Here is a 19,013-nt window from a genome sequence, read left to right on the forward strand (position 1 = left end):
GTGCGGTTCTTTTGGAGGAAAAATCTCTCAAGCTCAAGCTCTCGTGGTCCGATCGCGCCGCACCCTTATTCACCCTGTCTTGGGGGGGGGGGCGCCTCCACCATCCCCGCTCTCCCTCACTGGACGGTTTTGGCATGCAGAATTGCTCATCGCCCTGTCATTGGCCAAAACGAGCGGCAAGTCCGTCGATTGGCCCAGGGGCATGGTGACGTCACGCAGACCGCTTTTCTCACCGCAGCGGGGTCTGATTGGCTGAGCGGTGGCCACCCCACCCGGAGCATGTTGATTGGTCGAGGGCCGCCGCGAGGCTCCTCCTTGAACTCCACCCACGTACGTGCCGACACACGCAGACAATGGCGTCGGTGTGAGGAAGCGAGGTGAAGGCATGTTGTTGTAGTTGATGGGGATTTAAAAATAAAAGATAACCCTGACTATCAAAGTAACTCACAGCACAAGTACATTTATTCACCCATTAAACGAGGGATGGGGACCCTAACTAAAAACACATATTACCGATATAACTGTTCTATAGGACTTGTATGTTGAGTTGTCATGGCTTCCAGATTCGCAACACTATATACTGCCAAACCTACCGGAGCTATCCTGGCTTGACTGCCCAAACTTGTTTGAAGCAGTGCAGGTCACATGAGGTGGAGCATCCTTTTGGGGCAATGCAAGCGAACTGAGAACCTCAAAGTCTGATTTCTTTTCCTCTTTCTGATTAAAAAAAGACATGAAACACAAGTTAGTGTTTTTGTGTTAACTCTTTCAAATCATTAAAATTGTACCTTTTGAAAGGTTGCTAGTTTTTAGTTCAGAAGATGAAGTCTCACCCATTACATACTGTATGTCTTATAAAAGTACCAGTCTTGTATTATTTACCACAAGAAAGAAAATACTGACGTTAAGACTGAAGATGAAGTCATGAAAAATGAAAAAAAGACAACTTGTGGAAGCTTAGAGACAAACATTATCCGACAGTCGAAGCTGCCTCATTTCAAGATGGTCAAAGCAAGAAATTCCACAAAACTTGACCTATTTCTTTGTAAGTATAGTCACTTGATGGAAACTTGGCGAATGGAAAAGCTGATTATTATCGACACTACTTGCACTACTTCTTCTTTAAAGGCTCCATTGATGAAAAACTCATTTCACTTACGAAGGCTCGTGTGGATCTGCATCAGTGGTTAGGTAGAACAATGAATGAAACCAACAGACTGTTGATTGAGCCTTGTGGTATGGTAACCGCCATGGGTAGCAAGAAGAAGTTGATGTTTCAGAGCAAAAAGGGTAAAGGATGAAAAAAGGGTTTTTGCTGCGATGAAAGACTCATTGCCGAAATGTTAGTTTCTACTCGATTCCCACAGCGGTTTCTGTACCACAATCAACGATCTGTTGATTTCACCCTTTGTTATCCCGTCCCCTGCACAGCGGGAGGTGAGGCTTTGCATTGGTGCGTGTGTGTGTGTGTGTGTGTGTGTGTTTGTGTGTGTGTGTGTGTGTGTGTGTGTGTGTGTGTGTGTGTGTGTGTGGTCAGCCCATGCATTTTTCACCATTTGAGCTGTTGTCATCAAATGGGCTTTCCATTTTGAGAAGCTTTCTCGTTTTCTTCGTTTTGACCTCGTCATGTATTGTCTGTGGCTTCCTATTATTATCATCTTCAATATCATTAAGTTGCTTAGTCATTCTTTTATACCATGTGGTGTCACTCTTGGTGCTCATTAGCATTAAAATCGGCAAATTATATATGCAAATTTCCATTGATGTAACATCGGGTAAGTAATAACTGTTTTGCTATCTGAGCTCAGAGAGCTGTGTGTTGGCCGCTTGTCAATCAGCACTCGGGCACATGACAAAATGTTGTAAATCCATAAGCAAATGGATAGTAATTTACCATCCAGATATTGCACTATTTGAGTGATATTTGACTCCAATTCATATTCAAATTCCTTCTAGAGTGGAATGAAACTCCCTCAATGAACATTTTGCAGGAAAGACTAATTGAGCATAAACACATATTGTATAATGCAAATCATTTTAACAATTGAAAATCAGTTCATGTTATTGAACATTGGTTCATAATGTTGAGCGTTAAAATTATTGAAAATCGGTTCATATTTTTCAACATTGGTGCATATTATTGAACATCGGTGCATATTATTGAACATCGGTTCATATTATTGAAAATCGGTTCATGTTGTTGAACATCGGTTCATATTATTGAACATCAGTGCATATTATTGAACATCGGTTCATATTATTGAAAATCGGTTCATGTTGTTGAACATCGGTTCATATTATTGAACATCGGTTCATATTATTGAAAATCGGTTCATATTATTGAAAATTGGTTCATGTTATTGAACATCGGTTCATATTCTTGAAAATCGGTTCATATTAATGAATATCGGTTCATATTCTTGAAAATCGGTTCATGTTATTGAACATCGGTTCATATTATTGAACATTGGTTCATATTATTGAAAACCGATTCATATTATTGAATATCGGTTCATATTATTGAAAATTGGTTCATGTCATTGAACATCGGTTCATATTATTGAACATCGGTTCATATTATTGAAAATCGGTTCATATTATTGAAAATTGGTGCATGTTATTGAACATCGGTTCATATTCTTGAAAATCGGTTCATATTAATGAATATCGGGTTCATATTCTTGAAAATCGGTTCATATTATTGAAAATTGGTTCATGTTATTGAACATCGGTTCATATTCTTGAAAATCGGTTCATATTAATGAATATCGGGTTCATATTCTTGAAAATCGGTTCATGTTATTGAACATCGGTTCATATTATTGAACATTGGTTCATATTATTGAAAACCGATTCATATTATTGAATATCGGTTCATATTATTGAAAATTGGTTCATGTCATTGAACATCGGTTCATATTATTGAACATCGGTTCATATTATTGAAAATCGGTTCATATTATTGAAAATTGGTGCATGTTATTGAACATCGGTTCATATTCTTGAAAATCGGTTCATATTAATGAATATCGGTTCATATTATTGAACATTGGTTCATATTATTGAAAATTGGTGCATGTTATTGAACATCGGTTCATATTCTTGAAAATCGGTTCATGTTATTGAACATCGGTTCATATTATTGAACATTGGTTCATATTATTGAAAACCGATTCATATTGTTGCGGATTTCGCGCCCGCCGGCGTGCGATGGCCACGTAACTCGAATCGCGGCACGTCGCCCACCGGACGGACAATCCAGTCGTGACCCTCTCGGACTAACGCCGGGAACCAGTCACGGGTGGACCTTTCGGTCTCACCGCGATCGAGCCAATCAGCCCCCGCGTGGGATAGGGTTGCTCGCCAAATTCGAACTACCTAAGTACCCACGCGGAGGGTAGACCGGGCGATCGCACCTCGCCGCAGGTCGACTTCGGACACGGGCCACTTAAGCGACCCGTTCCGTACTATCAGAATAACCGAGCGGTGTTATCGTCGACCTCGACGGTTCGATTAATTATCGGGCGTATTCAGCCCACTACCAACCCTTTACGTGAAGCAAGATGGGGATTCAATGGAGGAAAAGACGAAGCGAAGCGGGAAACAGTTCAACAATAAAGCACATTTATTCGCGACGAACGGAAAGCACACAAATACAATTCCACCAAATGCACACAAAAAAAGAAAACACAATTCCATTTACATAAAAAGCAAACATAAAAGTGAAAACACAGTGCAGAGCTAATACCGACTACCGAGCACACGGCAACACTTATACAATTCTACTTCACAGACGGCGCCGACAACACATACCCAAAACCGAGGAAAAGAAATACCCTCAAGAATGAGGCAGGCCTGAGGCCGAGACCGGGTCGGGCCTACCCGTCTGGTGATGAGACGCGGAGCGGCGATGGCCCCGCAACCCGCGGGCCTCGTGGACAGTGCCTGGCAGGGGGTGGGAACGGGGGCCCCCTTGGTCGCACTATCTCAGCGCGGGGGGAAACAGGAGGGGGGGTTGCTGATGCTCGGGGTATAGAGGATCTTTATTATCCCTGGTGTGCGTCTCCACCTCGGCCAGGTCGCGCTGCCGGCCTCCCTCGGGCGTGCAGCTCCTGGCACCGACGCGAGCACCCCCTCGTCCGACTCTCTTCTGCTTCTCCAGCCACTGCAGGCTTCGGGCTCCAGACTTCTTTCGTTCTCGTTTGCGACTCTCTTCTGACTGACGAACACCGTCCTTTTATCCCCCCGTAACTTCGCCTTTGACCCCCTCCCTTTGACCTTTCACCTCGCTCCCCATTGGCCCGAGAAAAAGTGGGCGTGAAGGCTTTTTGATCCACAAATTTGCATATATCGATCGTTCTGGAGGCGGGGCCAAATCGCCCCTCGCTCACCGATTGGACGGCAAAAAGTGGGCGTGTGTCGTTTTTGATCCGTTTTTGAAGCAGAAAATCCGTGGTTTTGTACACGCTGTTCGACGCGCGTTCTGCATGAGTCCAACACCGGTACCCACAGCGGGGCAAGAACGGTGGCGATGCTACGGTTGTGAGGTGTGCGTGAAGGTCGTGGCGGTTGTGGTGAAGCGGTGGTTGTGGTCGGTGGTTGATGTTGTGGTTGTGATCATGGCGGTTGGTCCAAAATAAAGATAGTAAAAGAAAAACGGCTATCCTGAAGAGTCGCAGCACGTATAAATGACATGTATTCCCACTAGACAACGGGTTTGGGCCTAACTACACATGCACTTACCGAGATACCTCACCTAAGGGACCTGAATGGTGGTTTGCGAATCTGGTAACCATAACAATATTATTGAATATCGGTTCATATTATTGAAAATTGGTTCATGTCATTGAACATCGGTTCATATTATTGAAAATTGGTTCATGTTATTGAACATCGGTTCATATTCTTGAAAATCGGTTCATATTATTGAACATCGGTTCATATTCTTGAAAATTGGTTCATGTTATTGAAAACCGGTTCATATTATTGAACATCGGTTCATATTATTTAAAACTGGTTCATGTTATTGAACATCGGTTCATATTATTGAAAACCGGTTCATATTATTGAATATCGGTTCATATTATTGAATATCGGTTCATATTATTGAACATTGGTTCATATTATTGAATATCGGTTCATATTATTGAAAATTGGTTCATGTCATTGAACATCGGTTCATATTATTGAAAATTGGTTCATGTTATTGAACATCGGTTCATATTCTTGAAAATCGGTTCATATTATTGAACATCGGTTCATATTCTTGAAAATTGGTTCATGTTATTGAAAACCGGTTCATATTATTGAACATCGGTTCATATTATTGAAAACTGGTTCATGTTATTGAACATCGGTTCATATTATTGAAAACCGGTTCATATTATTGAATACCGGTTCATATTATTGAAATTTGGTTCATGTTATTGAACATAGGTTCATATTTTTGAAAATTGGTTCATGTTATTGAACATCGGTTCATATTCTTGAAAATTGGTTCATATTATTGAACATCGGTTCATATTCTTGAAAATTGGTTCATGTTATTGAAAACCGGTTCATATTATTGAACATCGGTTCATATTATTGAAAAATGGTTCATGTTATTGAACATCAGTTCAGATTCTTGAAAATTGGTTCATATTATTGACGATCGGTTCATATTATTGAACATTGGTTCATGTTGTTGAACATTGGTTCGTATGCTTGAAAATTGGTTCACGTTATTGAACATCGGTTCATATTATTGAAAATCGGTTCATATTATTTACAATCGGTTCATATTATTGAACATCGGTTCATATTGTTGAAAATCGGTTCATATTTTATGGTGGTGGGCTTGGGATCCCAGGATCCTGAGTTCAAATCTCACTCAGCTGTTGAATTAATACCAGGTGGGGTTGACTCTACCTGTCATCCTTCTGAGGTCAGCAAAATGAGTGCCAGCTTGCTGGTATCCTGTGTCAGAGTGGCGGCCCGTCCAGGATTGTGCCCAATAGCCAAGGAGACTGCTTAGGCAGCACCAACACTGCACAGAGCATGGTCCCAATGGATGTCTGGATCGGTTCATATTATTGAGCATCGGTTTATATTTTTAAAAATCGGTTCATATTATTTAATATCGGTTCATATTTGTTTTCAATTGAATAAGTTGAACAAACAAACAAACAGCAAACCCTGAAGGTTTCGATTGCATTGTGGTTCCACAATGTAATGGCTTTGAACCCTAAAAATCCTGAATTTTGGTTGTCAAAATAAAATATCAACACACTTGCATGAGCGTAATTGAACACCAATAACAGCAGTACCATCACTAAAAGTCAATAGAAATCGCGATGTAAAGCATCCATTGTGCAGTGAACAAGATGGTTAATAATGAGACACATTCTGGAGTGCATACTCACAGGTAACTGTTCAACATTCCAAGAGATCTTTGGTGTGGGGTATCCTTTGGCCATGCACTCAAAATTAATGCCTTTCGCACTGCTCTTGGTCATTTTTAGGAAAACCTCTGGCTTTCCTGCAATACAAATATTTATTCATTTTGGTAGAAAGATAAGAATATGGGAGTACCTCATACTGTACTTGTTTTATGTTGGAAACAGCTATCTAAATTTGTATGAGTTCACCTTTTACGAATCACAAGCTATAAAAACTATATTTAAGGTAGAAATGATGGACATTTGTCCCATCATGCCTGTGCCACATCCAGTTTCCAGTATTGTCGCGTACTACAAGTTGTCGCAATTCCACAGCTAATACTAAACAAGAAGTTTGGACAGAGTCAGTGTGTCTATCTGTATTCTAGAACTGTATCTGTGTTTTCTGTGTTTGCCTGTATGTCTCTTTATGTCCGTATCTCTGTGTCTGTCCCTCATATGCGCAGCTTGTACCCAGCATCGCATTTGGTATCACAGCTATGCTGTGATGCCGTGCCGCTCATCAGTTAGGCAGGAATTTTAACTCTGATCAGGAATTTAAAATCTAGCCGAGGTGCAGGCACACGATGGACTTTTTCAAAAAATATCACAAAAACTTAAATGGCCACAAGTGAATGTTATTCGGCAGGACAGCTGGATTAATGTCCACTTTAAAAAACAATCTACCCCTTGGTTAATAGCCCTTTCAAGAAGTCTACCCTTTGAACAGAGTACCACGATATGATGGTCTCCTTTGATGATTAACAAAAGGAAAAAAACATAGAGTTATGGAAATCAGAATCAGAATGCAGAATCGAAGAGTGGTCCTCAGTAAACTGTGGCAGAAACAATGTACTCTTAAATAAAATAAATAACATCATAAGGTGGTTGACTTATGTACCTTCAACCTGAACATCCACCTTGACTTCCTTTTCCAGACCCGGAACTGAGGGTACCGTGACTTCACACTGGTAAGTGCCCGATTGATCATAATTGATGGAGTTCAATGTCAGCACCATGCCTTCTCCCACTTTATTGTTGTCCTACATGGGAGGGAGACGTCCAAAAGGAAAGAAAAAAATAGATATATTTTTCGGATAAGCAGTTAAAATTGGCTTGATCGAAATTCTAAATTTCACGTTCTATTCTAAATTTGATCGAAATTCTAAATACTCCTGAACCAAGATTTGTTTAAACTTCATTGTTTTATCATCCTTAAAAGTACTACGAAGTCCTACTGCCTCCCCAGGTGAGCATTATCTTTCATGAAAAATCCGTTTTTACAATTCACTCTTATATCACTTCCTAATCTCCCATGCATACCTTGGTCCAGATGTACACTGGCGTTTGTGATGAGGAACTATCGCATTCCAGTGTCAGTGAATCACCATGAAGCTTGACCACACGTCCTCCGGGTGTCACTGTCAGGTTCTCGATCGCTGTACAGATAAGATGGTTACTCATTTAATACGGCCTTAACTTCAAGATACATATGCCGTAAGGTTTTTCATTCAGTGAACAAAATGCATATGCATAAAAGTTTTTTTGCTGTTGTTCTCCCCCTCTTCCCTTTTCAAGGGTGAGGTCCGATAGCACCAAACTTCTGCCCTGCTTTGACCACAATACTCCTCCACCTCCCACTGTCCTCAGCAAACTCGCTTCACTCTCTAACTTGTCCGTTGAATTCAATGACCTGATATGCAAATCCTCTTCAAATTTCAAGTCAATCGGATGAAAATTGAGGATTTTAGAAATCCCACCTAAGTTGTTGACCTTTGGCCAATGCTGACCTTTTGGCCCATGTCGACCAAAAAAATAATTGGCTGATTGAATTCAGTGACCTGAAATACAAATCCGCTTCCAATTTGAAGTTAATCAGATGAAAATTGATCGGTTTAAAATTGCGACCTGCAGGTGATTGATATACAAACGGAGATATAGAAATAACGCACAAGACCAACCGATATACTTGAAAAATCTTCGATTTTTAAAAGTAAGGAACACAATCAGAACTACAAGGGCACTTGGCAGAGTGCGTACCTCCGCCACGTAATGCCTGATCCATGAGAACATATCGGGCCCAATACATTTTTGAAATATCATGCTCGACAGTATGACATCGTTTTTGGCCTGATCTCTCAACGGTGAAGAATCACTCTAAAAATGAAATAATTCTCGTATCCAGATCCGGATTTGGATCTTCACCAAAATCGATTCAATTCTTCCTTACCAAACACCAAACTTGTACACCAAGTTTCGTCAGAATCTGTCCACAACTTTTTGAGATATCCTGTACACAGACAAGAAGACAAACAGACAGACAGACAGACAGACAGAGAGAAAGGGGTGAAAGCAACCTCCTTCACCTTCGGTGGCAGAGGTAATAACATTGCACCTGCATCAGGACGATACAAGTACTTGTGGTGATATCATTTTCGTGCGATGATTACTATGGTTCCTGGGAAGGAAATGTCACGTGACAAGCGGTATAGAAATCAAAGTCTTAGGAAGGGAAGTTACTCCATGTTGCAGGTTGCAACACGACTTCTTGTTTCAGCAGGAGCTGCATACAATATTCTGAGAAGGATATGCAAAACTGGTACTGTTGTAGTCGAGGAAGAAAGCACAAACTTCCGAAAAGTGATGATACCTCGCGGTGTGTGTTCTACTCGTATTTATTCAATAAAAGTAAGATACACATTCACACCAAGTGGTCTCAATGGATGTGTAGCTGGCCAAAAACCTTTGTGGGGGAGAGTCAACTCAACAAAAAGGTTTAAATTGAGAGCAGAAATCATGCAGCGGGGTGACCAAACTTGGAAGAAGGTGCTCTTTGCAGGTGAGTCAAAGTTTGAACCAGCAATCTCTTGTGCCATACTCTATCAAATGCAGCTTTGATGTCAAGTTTCTCCTGAGAGGTGGTGAAGGTCTGACCATCCTTCTGCAAGGCTGGGATACTAGAATGTCGTCCTTTCCCTTGTATCCTCTTCACGACCCACCACCAATCACGGAGTTTGGTTACTCCAACGGTCAGACAATCTTTTGTCCTCTGGAAGTGTTGTCTTTTAGCCTCCATTTCCATTTTCTGATCGTTCTGCCTTGCCCCTATCAAAGAGCATCATGGGAAACAAACAGCACAAGGGCTCATAATCCAATTGTTATATGCCAGACAGACAGCTTTGTCAGCCATTCGGCAAACCTCAGTATACCACTGTATATGTGTTGATAGAACAGTGGCATCTCTATGAGGAATGAATTTCTCAAAACTTGACTTGATGATTCTCTCAAAGTTGTTGCAAGCAACGTCAGGATCTCCGGTGTTTAGGGCTTGATCCCATGCCCTACTCTGCAGATGCTGCATCATAGGTTCCCAGCTTGCTTTTTTATACTCCCATAATCACGATTGCTTTGGTTTATCCAAGACTGGTGGCTTTTTGAAGATAATATCTCGGGAATAAAAACTTACACATGCTGAGGCCTTTTGGCCCATCACAACTGGGATGTAGAACGAATCATTATATATACCCAAGACCAAAGGACACTATACCAACGGCTTTAAGAAGATGGCAGGACTGAATCGGACAAGTGTCGGTTCTGCAAGGTAGAAACAGAAAGTATGAGCGTCCTCCTCTCGGGATGTAAAAACCTCATGTCAGAACAACTGTACACCCACAGGCACAACAAGGTATGTGGAGTAATGAACTGGCACATCTGCAAATATCTCAATATCCCAGTTCCAGAAAAGTCATGGAAATGTGAACCAAAAGCATTCACTGAAAACAAAGAAGTAACGCTCACGTATGACCGACAAGATCCCCTCATGAGTAAACATAGAAAACATTACATATTACAAACAACATTACAACAAACCAACTGCAGCGAGAAACTGTCCGAGGTTCAGTGACGATCCTCAAAAGAGCCCTCGGCACCAAACTTTGAGAACAAGAAAAGTTCACAAATTAGTCCATGATTCATGATCTCTTCCAGAAATGGAGGTGGATACTTCGAAACCTGGGAGGACTCCGTTCCACCTTCTGAAACCCCCATATGGGATAACAACCAACACCACACACACACACATACAAACACGTATGAATCAGTTGGCTTATAATTAACTAAAGGTGGTGACCAGTACTGTTCCACAAAACAGAATAGAGGAATAAAGAAATGGACGCTGCCTTTCACTGAAACATTGATATCAATGAAGGTAAAACAGTGAATAACGGGAACGACACTTGGTCGAGCACACACCTATGTCAGGCTGAACAGTTTATGTTTTGTATCTCGCTGATAGGCCAGATCTGCATCCGGACCTGAACCAAAATGTAATCGGATTGTTCTTGTCACTTTACCAACTCATTCACCAAGTATTGTCCAAATCCGAACACAACTTTTTGAAATATTGAGCTGAATAACGTTTTTGGCCCGATCTCTCAATGGCGAAAAGACACTTTTAAAAATGTTGGATCCAAATCCCGATCTTCACCAAAAACAAAGCAATTCATCATTATCACACACCCGACCTGTACACGAAGTTTCGTTCAAATCTGTCCGCAACATTTTGAGATATCCTGCGCACAGACAGACAGACAGACAGACAGACAAAAAAGGGGTGAATACATAACCTCCGTCCACCTTCGGTGGCAGAATTAAAAATAAACAATATCCAGAAACCTTACACTGTTTATACATCCCATCTCTCTCCTCTGTGCATATGTTATGTTTGATAGCCCCTATGAGTGGAGGATAAATGGGGCTTCTGAGGCAGCCATTCCAATGAATGGGGAAAAAGGGGAAAACTATCCGACTCAAGACCCAAAAGCCCAAAATAGGAGACTGATTTCCTCCCCCCTCCCATACAAGCAAATGTAAAATTGAGACACTGATCAAAGCACTTCTTTCCTTTCATATTTTCATTCCACTCAAAGAGCGAAACAATGAATATTTGTCCATGTTCTACTTTAGGGAATAAATTAATTTTTCTATTACATTCATCACCTTTATTCACTTTTTCCCTCATTCAGTTTTGCAAAATGTAAATCCCTCATTCAGTTTTGGAAAATGTAAATCCCTCATTCGGTTTTGTAAAATGGGGAAGCTTTGTTTTAAGTGTTTTCAGTTCGTGCCGTGAAAATGAGGAAGTATTCTGTGTCCTTGTCTCTCGTAATTATATTTTAAATCATCAGAACACTAACAGAACAAAGTTTATCTTAAAACAGCTTTTAAACGTAGGTTTTATCAAAAATCATTCAAAGTAAGATGTTTCATTTTCGTGTTAAAATGAGTCAGACTGCTTGAGAACGTCTCGCCCGAACCAAGCCAAAAAAATTCTGACCATTTCCGATGTGGGGAACGCACCCTGGAAAAACCATTGTTGTGAAATCTCCCATGACGTCATCAAGTTGGTTTAAATAAGCAACTTGTGTGCCGTTTGTGTTTTATCACGAAGATGGAGCGTTCAGATTATTACGACAACCTTACGGATCAATTGTTTTCACAAGATGACGGGTGAGATTTCACAACACAATTCATAATTTTTTGTTTAAAACAGAATTAAATCACTATACGACCAATAATTATAATTGTTGGATGTTTTTTTTTCAACAGGTTGTCCCCAATAACAACATCGTTGATAACTGATGTTGAAAATGAATTATCTGAATTACACGACGATTGGAGAAAAATGAATCACTTCCTTGAAGACATTTGTTCGTTTCCAAATGAACTGAATGATATTGTTGTTGACGGGAAAGAAATTACTCTCACGTCATCTGACCTTGAATGAATCGAGTCCAAGGTCAGGAATTATCGCTCTGTCTCTGTCTCCGTGTGTGTATATGTATGTGTGTGTATATGTGTATATGTGTGTATGTATATGTGTGTGTGTTTGTGCATGTGTGTGTCTGTAAATGTGTGTGTGTTTGTGCATGTGTGTTGGTGTGTGTGTGTGTGTGTGTGTGTGTGTGTGTGTGTGTGTGTGTGTGTGTGTGTGGTATGTGTGTGTGTGTTTGTGCATGTGTGTGGTATGTGTGTGTGTGTTTGTGTGTATGTGTATGTGTGTGTATATGTGTATATGTGTATGTGTGCATGTGTATGTGTTTGTGCATGAATGTGTGTGTGTATGTGTGTGTGTGTTTGTGTTTATTCATGTGTGTGTTTATTCATGTGTGTGTGTGTATATGTGTGTGTAAATGTGTATATGTGTACGTATGTGTACGTGTGTATATGTGTATATTTGTGTGTATATGTGTGTGTATATGTGTGTATGTATGTGTATGTATGTATGTATGTGTGTGTATGTGTCTGTGTATGTGTGTGCATGTGTGTGTATATGTGTGTGTGTGTGTGTATATGTGTATATGTGTGTGTGTATATGTGTGTGTGTTTGTGCATGTATGTGTGTATGTGTGTGTGGTGTGTGTGTGTGTGTGTGTGTGTGTGTTTATTCATGTGTGTGTGTATATGTGTGTGTGTAAATGTGTATATGTGTATGTATATGTGTGTGTGTATATGTGTATATGTGTATGTATATGTGTGTGTGTATATGTGTATATGTGTGTGTATATGTGTGTGTATGTATGTGTGTGTGTGGCATGTGTGTGCGTATGTGTGTGTATGTGTGTGTATATGTGTATGTATGTGTGTGTGTGTGTGTGTGAGTGTGTGTGTGTGTGTGTGTGTATGTGTGTGTGTGTGTGTGTGTGTATGTGTGTGTGTGTGTGTGTGTCATATGTGTGTGTATGTGTGGCATGTGTGTGTGTATATTTGTGTATGTGTGTGTATGTGTGCGTGTGTGGTATGTGTGTGTGTGTGTCTATGTCTTTGACTCATTATTATTATTTTTTCAGTTTAAACACCTGTCTGGATGAATCAAACACACAACTTAATCTTCTGGAGGAATCTGACATGACACTATCTTCAGCAGGTAAATGTTATATTTATTATTTTATTAATATCATAATATAATTATCTTTAAATTCCTGAATTGTTCTTCACTCTTCCTTTAAAAACAGAAAATGGTGTCTGAGTTTCAAAATCACAAGACATCTGAAGCAGACTGCTGGGAAAGATCGTCCATTTTCACAACTGAATATTTACCCAATGATAAATGTTTAATATTTTCAATCTTGATTAATTATATTTGCTTTCCTTATAATTATCTGATTTTGAATTGCAAGAAAAGAATAAAGGAGATGTAAAGGGGAGGGGGGGGTAGGGGGTAGGTGCGCTCCCTCAACGACCCACCACCCCCCTCATCCCACCCCCTCCCCTCCCCGTGTGTGTGTGGGGAAGAGTGGGGGGTGGGATGAGGGGGGTGGTGGGTCAAAGGTGGGGGTGCACAGGGGGGTGGGGCTTGTGTGGGTGTGTGAAGCTTGTGTGGGTGGGTGGAGCTTGTGTGGATGGGTGGGGCTTGTGTGGGTGGGGGAGCTTGTATGGATGGGTGGGGCTTGTGTGGGTGGGTGGAGCTTGTGTATGGGGTTTGTGTGGATGGGTGGAGCTTGTGTGGGTGGGTGGGTCTTGTGTGGGTGGGTGGAGCTTATGTCTGGGGTTTGTGTGGATGTGGTTTGTGTGGATGAGTGGAGGTTGTGTGGGTGGGTGGGGCTTGTGTGGATGGGTGGGGCTTGTGTGGGTGGGTGGACCTTGTGTGTATGGGGCTTGTGTGGGTGGGGGGAGCTTGTGTCTGGGGTTTGTGTGGATGGGTGGAGCTTGTGTGGGTGGGTGGGGCTTGTGTGGATGGGTGGACCTTGTGTGTATGGGGCTTGTGTGGGTGGGTGGACCTTGTGTGTATGGGGCTTGTGTGGGTGGGTGGCCCTTGTGTGTAAGGGGCTTGTGTGGGTGGGTGGAGCTTGTGTCTGGGGTTTGTGTGGATGTGGTTTGTGTGGATGGGTGGAGGTTGTGTGGGTGGGTGGGGCTTGTGTGGATGGGTGGGGCTTGTGTGGGTGGGTGGACCTTGTGTGTATGGGGCTTGTGTGGGTGGGTGGAGCTTGTGTCTGGGGTTTGTGTGGATGGGTGGAGGTTGTTTGGGTGGGTGGGGCTTGTGTGGATGGGTGGGGCTTGTGTGGGTGGGTGGACCTTGTGTGTATGGGGCTTGTGTGGGTGGGTGGACCTTGTGTGTATGGGGCTTGTGTGGGTGGGTGGAGCTTGTGTCTGGGGTTTGTGTGGATGTGGTTTGTGTGGGTGGAGCAAACTTTTTAAAATTAAATAAACATGTGTGTGGGGAACTAATCACTAATTATGTGAATATGATGGATGTGGATGGTGTTTGCGTGCGTGGGGTTTGTGTGGATGTGGTTTTTGTGGGTGGAGCTTGTGTGGGGGTAGGGTTTATGCACCGAGCTCTATAACACCACTGGAGAGGTTATCGGCAGCTCGTGATTGTGTCCGCATCGCGGAGTCTGCTCAGCATCCATGTTTAGTGCTTTCATCCACAGCAGTGAGTGGGAATTGACTGGTTTTAATCCTTTAACTGCGCTTTTCACGCTAATTCCGTAAAGAGTTCCATACTTTCAAAAGCACAAGCCTTCTTTATAGAGGCTCCTTGAATGTGTTATCACTAATTTACAGAACTAGGACACCGCCGGCCCACATAATCAGCCCTGGGATGGTTTGTTTCTGTTTTCCTCGAAGGCTTGGGTCCAGACGGCATTTTGTAGCTCCACGGATTTTGGGAACTTCAGGCCCCACCACATTACCCCGCGGAAAAGGAATTCCTGCCGCCATCACGACATGGGTCATCAGTGATGTAATTGGGAAAGTATTCAAAACCCTTGAGGCACATGAGAAGGACTCGGACACATTTCACTCAACCATACTGATCAAAAACATAGCTACCCATTACACAAAAATTAGGTTTCATCACGCGGTCAAGTTGTAGAACGAAATACTGGCTGGAGATCGCGTCTGACGAAAATATACAAAATTGATTCACTTCCGTAATCAGTAAATATTTATTTACGCCGAATTGATAAACATGAGTCCGTTAGCCGAGTTGGTTGTATTTTGAGATTGTGGTTATATCGAGATTACGACTTCCTCATGATAATATTGTACACTCTGAGACCCTGAGAGCCTCTGATAGGTCGCAGTGTATAGTAGGACTTGTAAACGTGCTATGTCTTTATCATTGATGAATGCATTTTATGGAAAATAAAGGCTTATTTTGGATTATATAGAATTGAAGACTATTAGTTTTGTTGAGTTGCTCCTAAAGTATGTTTGTCATTTGTTGACATTGGTAAAATGTCTTTGGAATACCTTCAAATCCAATTCTATATCGCGTGTTCCTATTCATTCTCTTATGGGAGTCTGGGTGAAAAGGACGAAACATGGATAGCAGGCTGGATGTCTGGTGAGGACAAATCAGGAACGTGCAGGGTAGCTGGTGGACTCTCTCGTGGTGTTATAGAGCTCAGTGGGTTTATGTGTGTGGAGCTTGTGTGTATGGGGATTGTGTGTATGGGGATTGTGTGGATGTGGCTTTTGTGGGTGGGGGTTTGCATGGGTGGGGATTGCATGGGTGGGACTTGTGTGGGTGGGGCATGTGTGGGCGGAGTTTAAAAAGGGGCAGAATCAAAAAAAATTCAATCTATCTTTGTCTTTTGTAATTCCTGTGAATAAAATGAACCTAAAATGTCTTCCCCTTCCAAATCATATACCTTATAAGTCCAAGGAACTGTATCTATTACATCAACAATTTTAAAAAGTTCATTTGTCCATCGCTTTGTGTCACCTTTTTCAAAATGAGATTTCCACCTGTATATTCTTGCTACATCAGCAACTTTGAACTTAGGCTTTCTGACATTAATCTCTTTTTCATATTCTAATTTTGTAAATGTTTCTGATGGTTTAGTATTCGTTGAGGTGTGAATCGTATCATTATACTTATCCACAATGCCCTGAATTTAAGATAACCATTGTTGAGAACCGAGTTGGGTGAATTTTTTATATAGTCTCTCTTTTAAAGTGCGATTGAATCGCTCAATAACAACCGCTTTTCCTTCATTAAAGGTGCTGTCTAATATAATGTTGTTATTTTAAAGAAAATTCATAAATGTTTTGTTGTAGATCTCTGTACCCTCATCAGTCCACAATTTTTTAGGTTTTCGCTTGCTTTTATTAAATATCTGTTGGAAGGCTAACATGAGTGTATTCCCGGTTTTGTTTTTCAAAGGGACAACCCACGCATATATACTCCTCAAATCAATAACGGTTAAAGCATACTTGTACCCCTTATCATTATTGAGTTCAATTGAATCAGTGGACAAGATATAATAAACTTCCTTGGAATAAACCTTCCTTCTATGAAACTTTGTGATTATTGGTTTCTGTAATTCATCAGCTTATTGCTCTTCAATCTTAATGACATCATTATAGCCGATAAGTTTTTTGAATTTCCAAGCCCAAGTTTCAATTTAGCACTGATCATCTTCTTCACAATGAACCTATCAACTTTTTCTCTCAAGGTTGGATTTTGTATCAGAGACAAATTATACAACATTTCTCTATCGGCTTCATGTTTTTCTTCCAACGTTGTGGTATTTCCATAATCAATATTGTGCCTCATGCACACTTCATCAACCCTATTGAAAGGTTCGCCCCACGGTTTAGGATTATCAGCCTCATCAAATCTCTTATTCAAGTTTGTTCCTGGACCCTGGACACAGAAAGAATACCCTGGTAGATGTAATTCCCCTGGTATTCCAGTTGTTGTAAATTTACTTCCTGATAAAAACTTTTGTATATCTCCCCCACGTTTGTGTTTGGAGATAAATTTACTCTTTTTAGAGCCACACACCGAACATGTACCTTTTTGTATAACCCTGTTATTTTTACTTTTAAAATATGTGATTTTTTGGTATGAGTTTTCTTTTTACATTTGAGACAATAATTCATTTATTTATGAGAAAAATTCCTACAGAATGCGAAAACCTTTTTAGTTTCCAACATGCATATTTGAATCTTAATTTTTAAAACGTAAAGAATCCTGAGAAATTTCTTCACTCTCTCCTCCATTTATTTAAGAAAAAAAATGTAAAACTTCAACAAAAGTCAATCACAACAAGGAAAACGATGTTAATGGTCTTGATGCAAATATTTCTAATAGACTTGTCAATTCTTTGTTTTCCTCCTCGGTGTGTTGAGATTTATTTATTTTCTGTTATACCCACAATCTTGTTCTAATCTCACTGGTTTCCATTCTCTATCTTTCCTCCCTCTCCTTCTCCTCCTTCTCTATCTTCTACCTTGCTTCCTGCTCTCTCTCTCTCTCTCTCTCTCTCTCTCTCTCTCTCTCTCTCTCTCTCTCTCTCTCTCTCTCTCTCTCTCTCTTTTCTCCCTTGCCTCCTCTCTCTCTTATCCCTTGCCTCCTTGTCTCTCTTCTCCCTTGCCTCCTTCTCTCTCTTCTCCCTTGCCTCCTTCTCTCTCTTCTCCCTTGCCTCCTTCTCTCTCTTCTCCCTTGCTTCCTTCTCTCTCTTCTCCTTCTCCTCCTTCTCTCTCTTCTCCTTTGTCTCAGTTTCTTCAATTCCTTCCTCATCCCTTACTATCGTTAAATCACTTTCACCCCATAGAATATCATACATATATTCATCAGGATTTCTTGTTATTCCTGTATCCAAAATATTTTTTTTACAACAGGAAACCAATAAAATTTCTTCTGAATTTCTAAAAGAGCCTTACGTTTTCTTAACTTTATATTTTTTTCATTATTTAACATTTTAATTAAATCCAAAGTTGTTGATTTATGAACATCAGTATAAAGCCAATCTTTTATTGAAAATACCTCATTCTTATGTTGTAGAACATATTTATAAAAATACCAAATACCCTTTTCTTGAAGGTATTCTTGGACACAAAAATGATAATTTTCTTGAAGTCTTCTTGCTGTCATTTGTGTATTAGAAATAAATGACAGATTAATATAATGACAGGAAATACCTCCCCATCTTCCCAGAGTTAAATCATTTTGTATTTCCTTACTTATAATATTGTTACAGTTGTGGAAATTCACAGAACACCATTCAGGTTTCCCAGAGATCAGTTATGTCGATAAGTGTGTGTTCAGATTAGATTTCCCCACCGATGTCTAAAGGGGAAATTATTCGTGTAACCGGGCTGTGATCTTTTAGGTAGTATTATTCTTTTGCTATCTTTATTTTGGAACAACCGCATCTCATCTCAACAACCACGCCATCCCCACCACAGAGCCAACCACGACAACATCATCTCCTAAACAACTTCTCCACAACCGCCGACATCTCCACGAACAATGGCAAATCGACGAACAAAAAGGACAACAACTCCCGCCCCGATATCCCTCAGAACAGGTAAACAGGATTGACGGTTGGGGCGGGCCCCTCAGAACGGGTAAACAGAAGTGACGGTTACTAAACGTTTAGAAAAACATCGGAGAAAAACAACACTTCGAGGATTTTTCCCCCGCGCGCCGCAAAGGGAGGGGCGAAGCGCAGGGGCGATAAAAGGCCGGGATGAAACGACAAGAAGCCAGTCTGGGAGTGCAGCGGAGTCTGTTGGAGTCTGAGGTCTGGTCTGGGTTCGGTGCTGAGTTGAGCTGGCAGTCAGCGAGTGGAAAGAGAG

General features: G+C 41.1%; 1 protein-coding gene and 1 long non-coding RNA gene across 2 annotated transcripts; one reads left to right on the forward strand and one right to left on the reverse strand.

Moving 5' to 3' along the window:
* Window positions 1-503: 503 nt before the first annotated feature.
* Window positions 504-11,443, reverse strand: LOC147006967 (cell surface glycoprotein MUC18-like). Its single transcript, XM_085867710.1, has 5 exons — window positions 10,943-11,443; window positions 7,743-7,858; window positions 7,321-7,462; window positions 6,405-6,520; window positions 504-717 (listed from the first exon to the last, which is right to left on the reverse strand). The coding sequence occupies exons 1-5, from the start codon at window positions 11,109-11,111 to the stop codon at window positions 574-576; spliced, it is 687 nt and encodes a 228-aa protein (XP_085723836.1). The 5' UTR covers window positions 11,112-11,443; the 3' UTR covers window positions 504-573.
* A 351-nt stretch (window positions 11,444-11,794) lies between these two features.
* Window positions 11,795-13,615, forward strand: LOC147006968 (uncharacterized). Its single transcript, XR_015054502.1, has 3 exons — window positions 11,795-12,216; window positions 13,268-13,344; window positions 13,433-13,615. It is a non-coding gene; the product is annotated as an uncharacterized LOC147006968 (long non-coding RNA).
* The last annotated feature ends 5,398 nt before the right edge of the window (window positions 13,616-19,013 follow it).

This window comes from Eptatretus burgeri, unplaced genomic scaffold (assembly GCF_056783735.1).
Source record: "Eptatretus burgeri isolate ZD-2024b unplaced genomic scaffold, Ebu_testis_v1 Ebu_testis_scaffold_937, whole genome shotgun sequence".
NCBI lineage: Eukaryota > Metazoa > Chordata > Myxini > Myxiniformes > Myxinidae > Eptatretus > Eptatretus burgeri.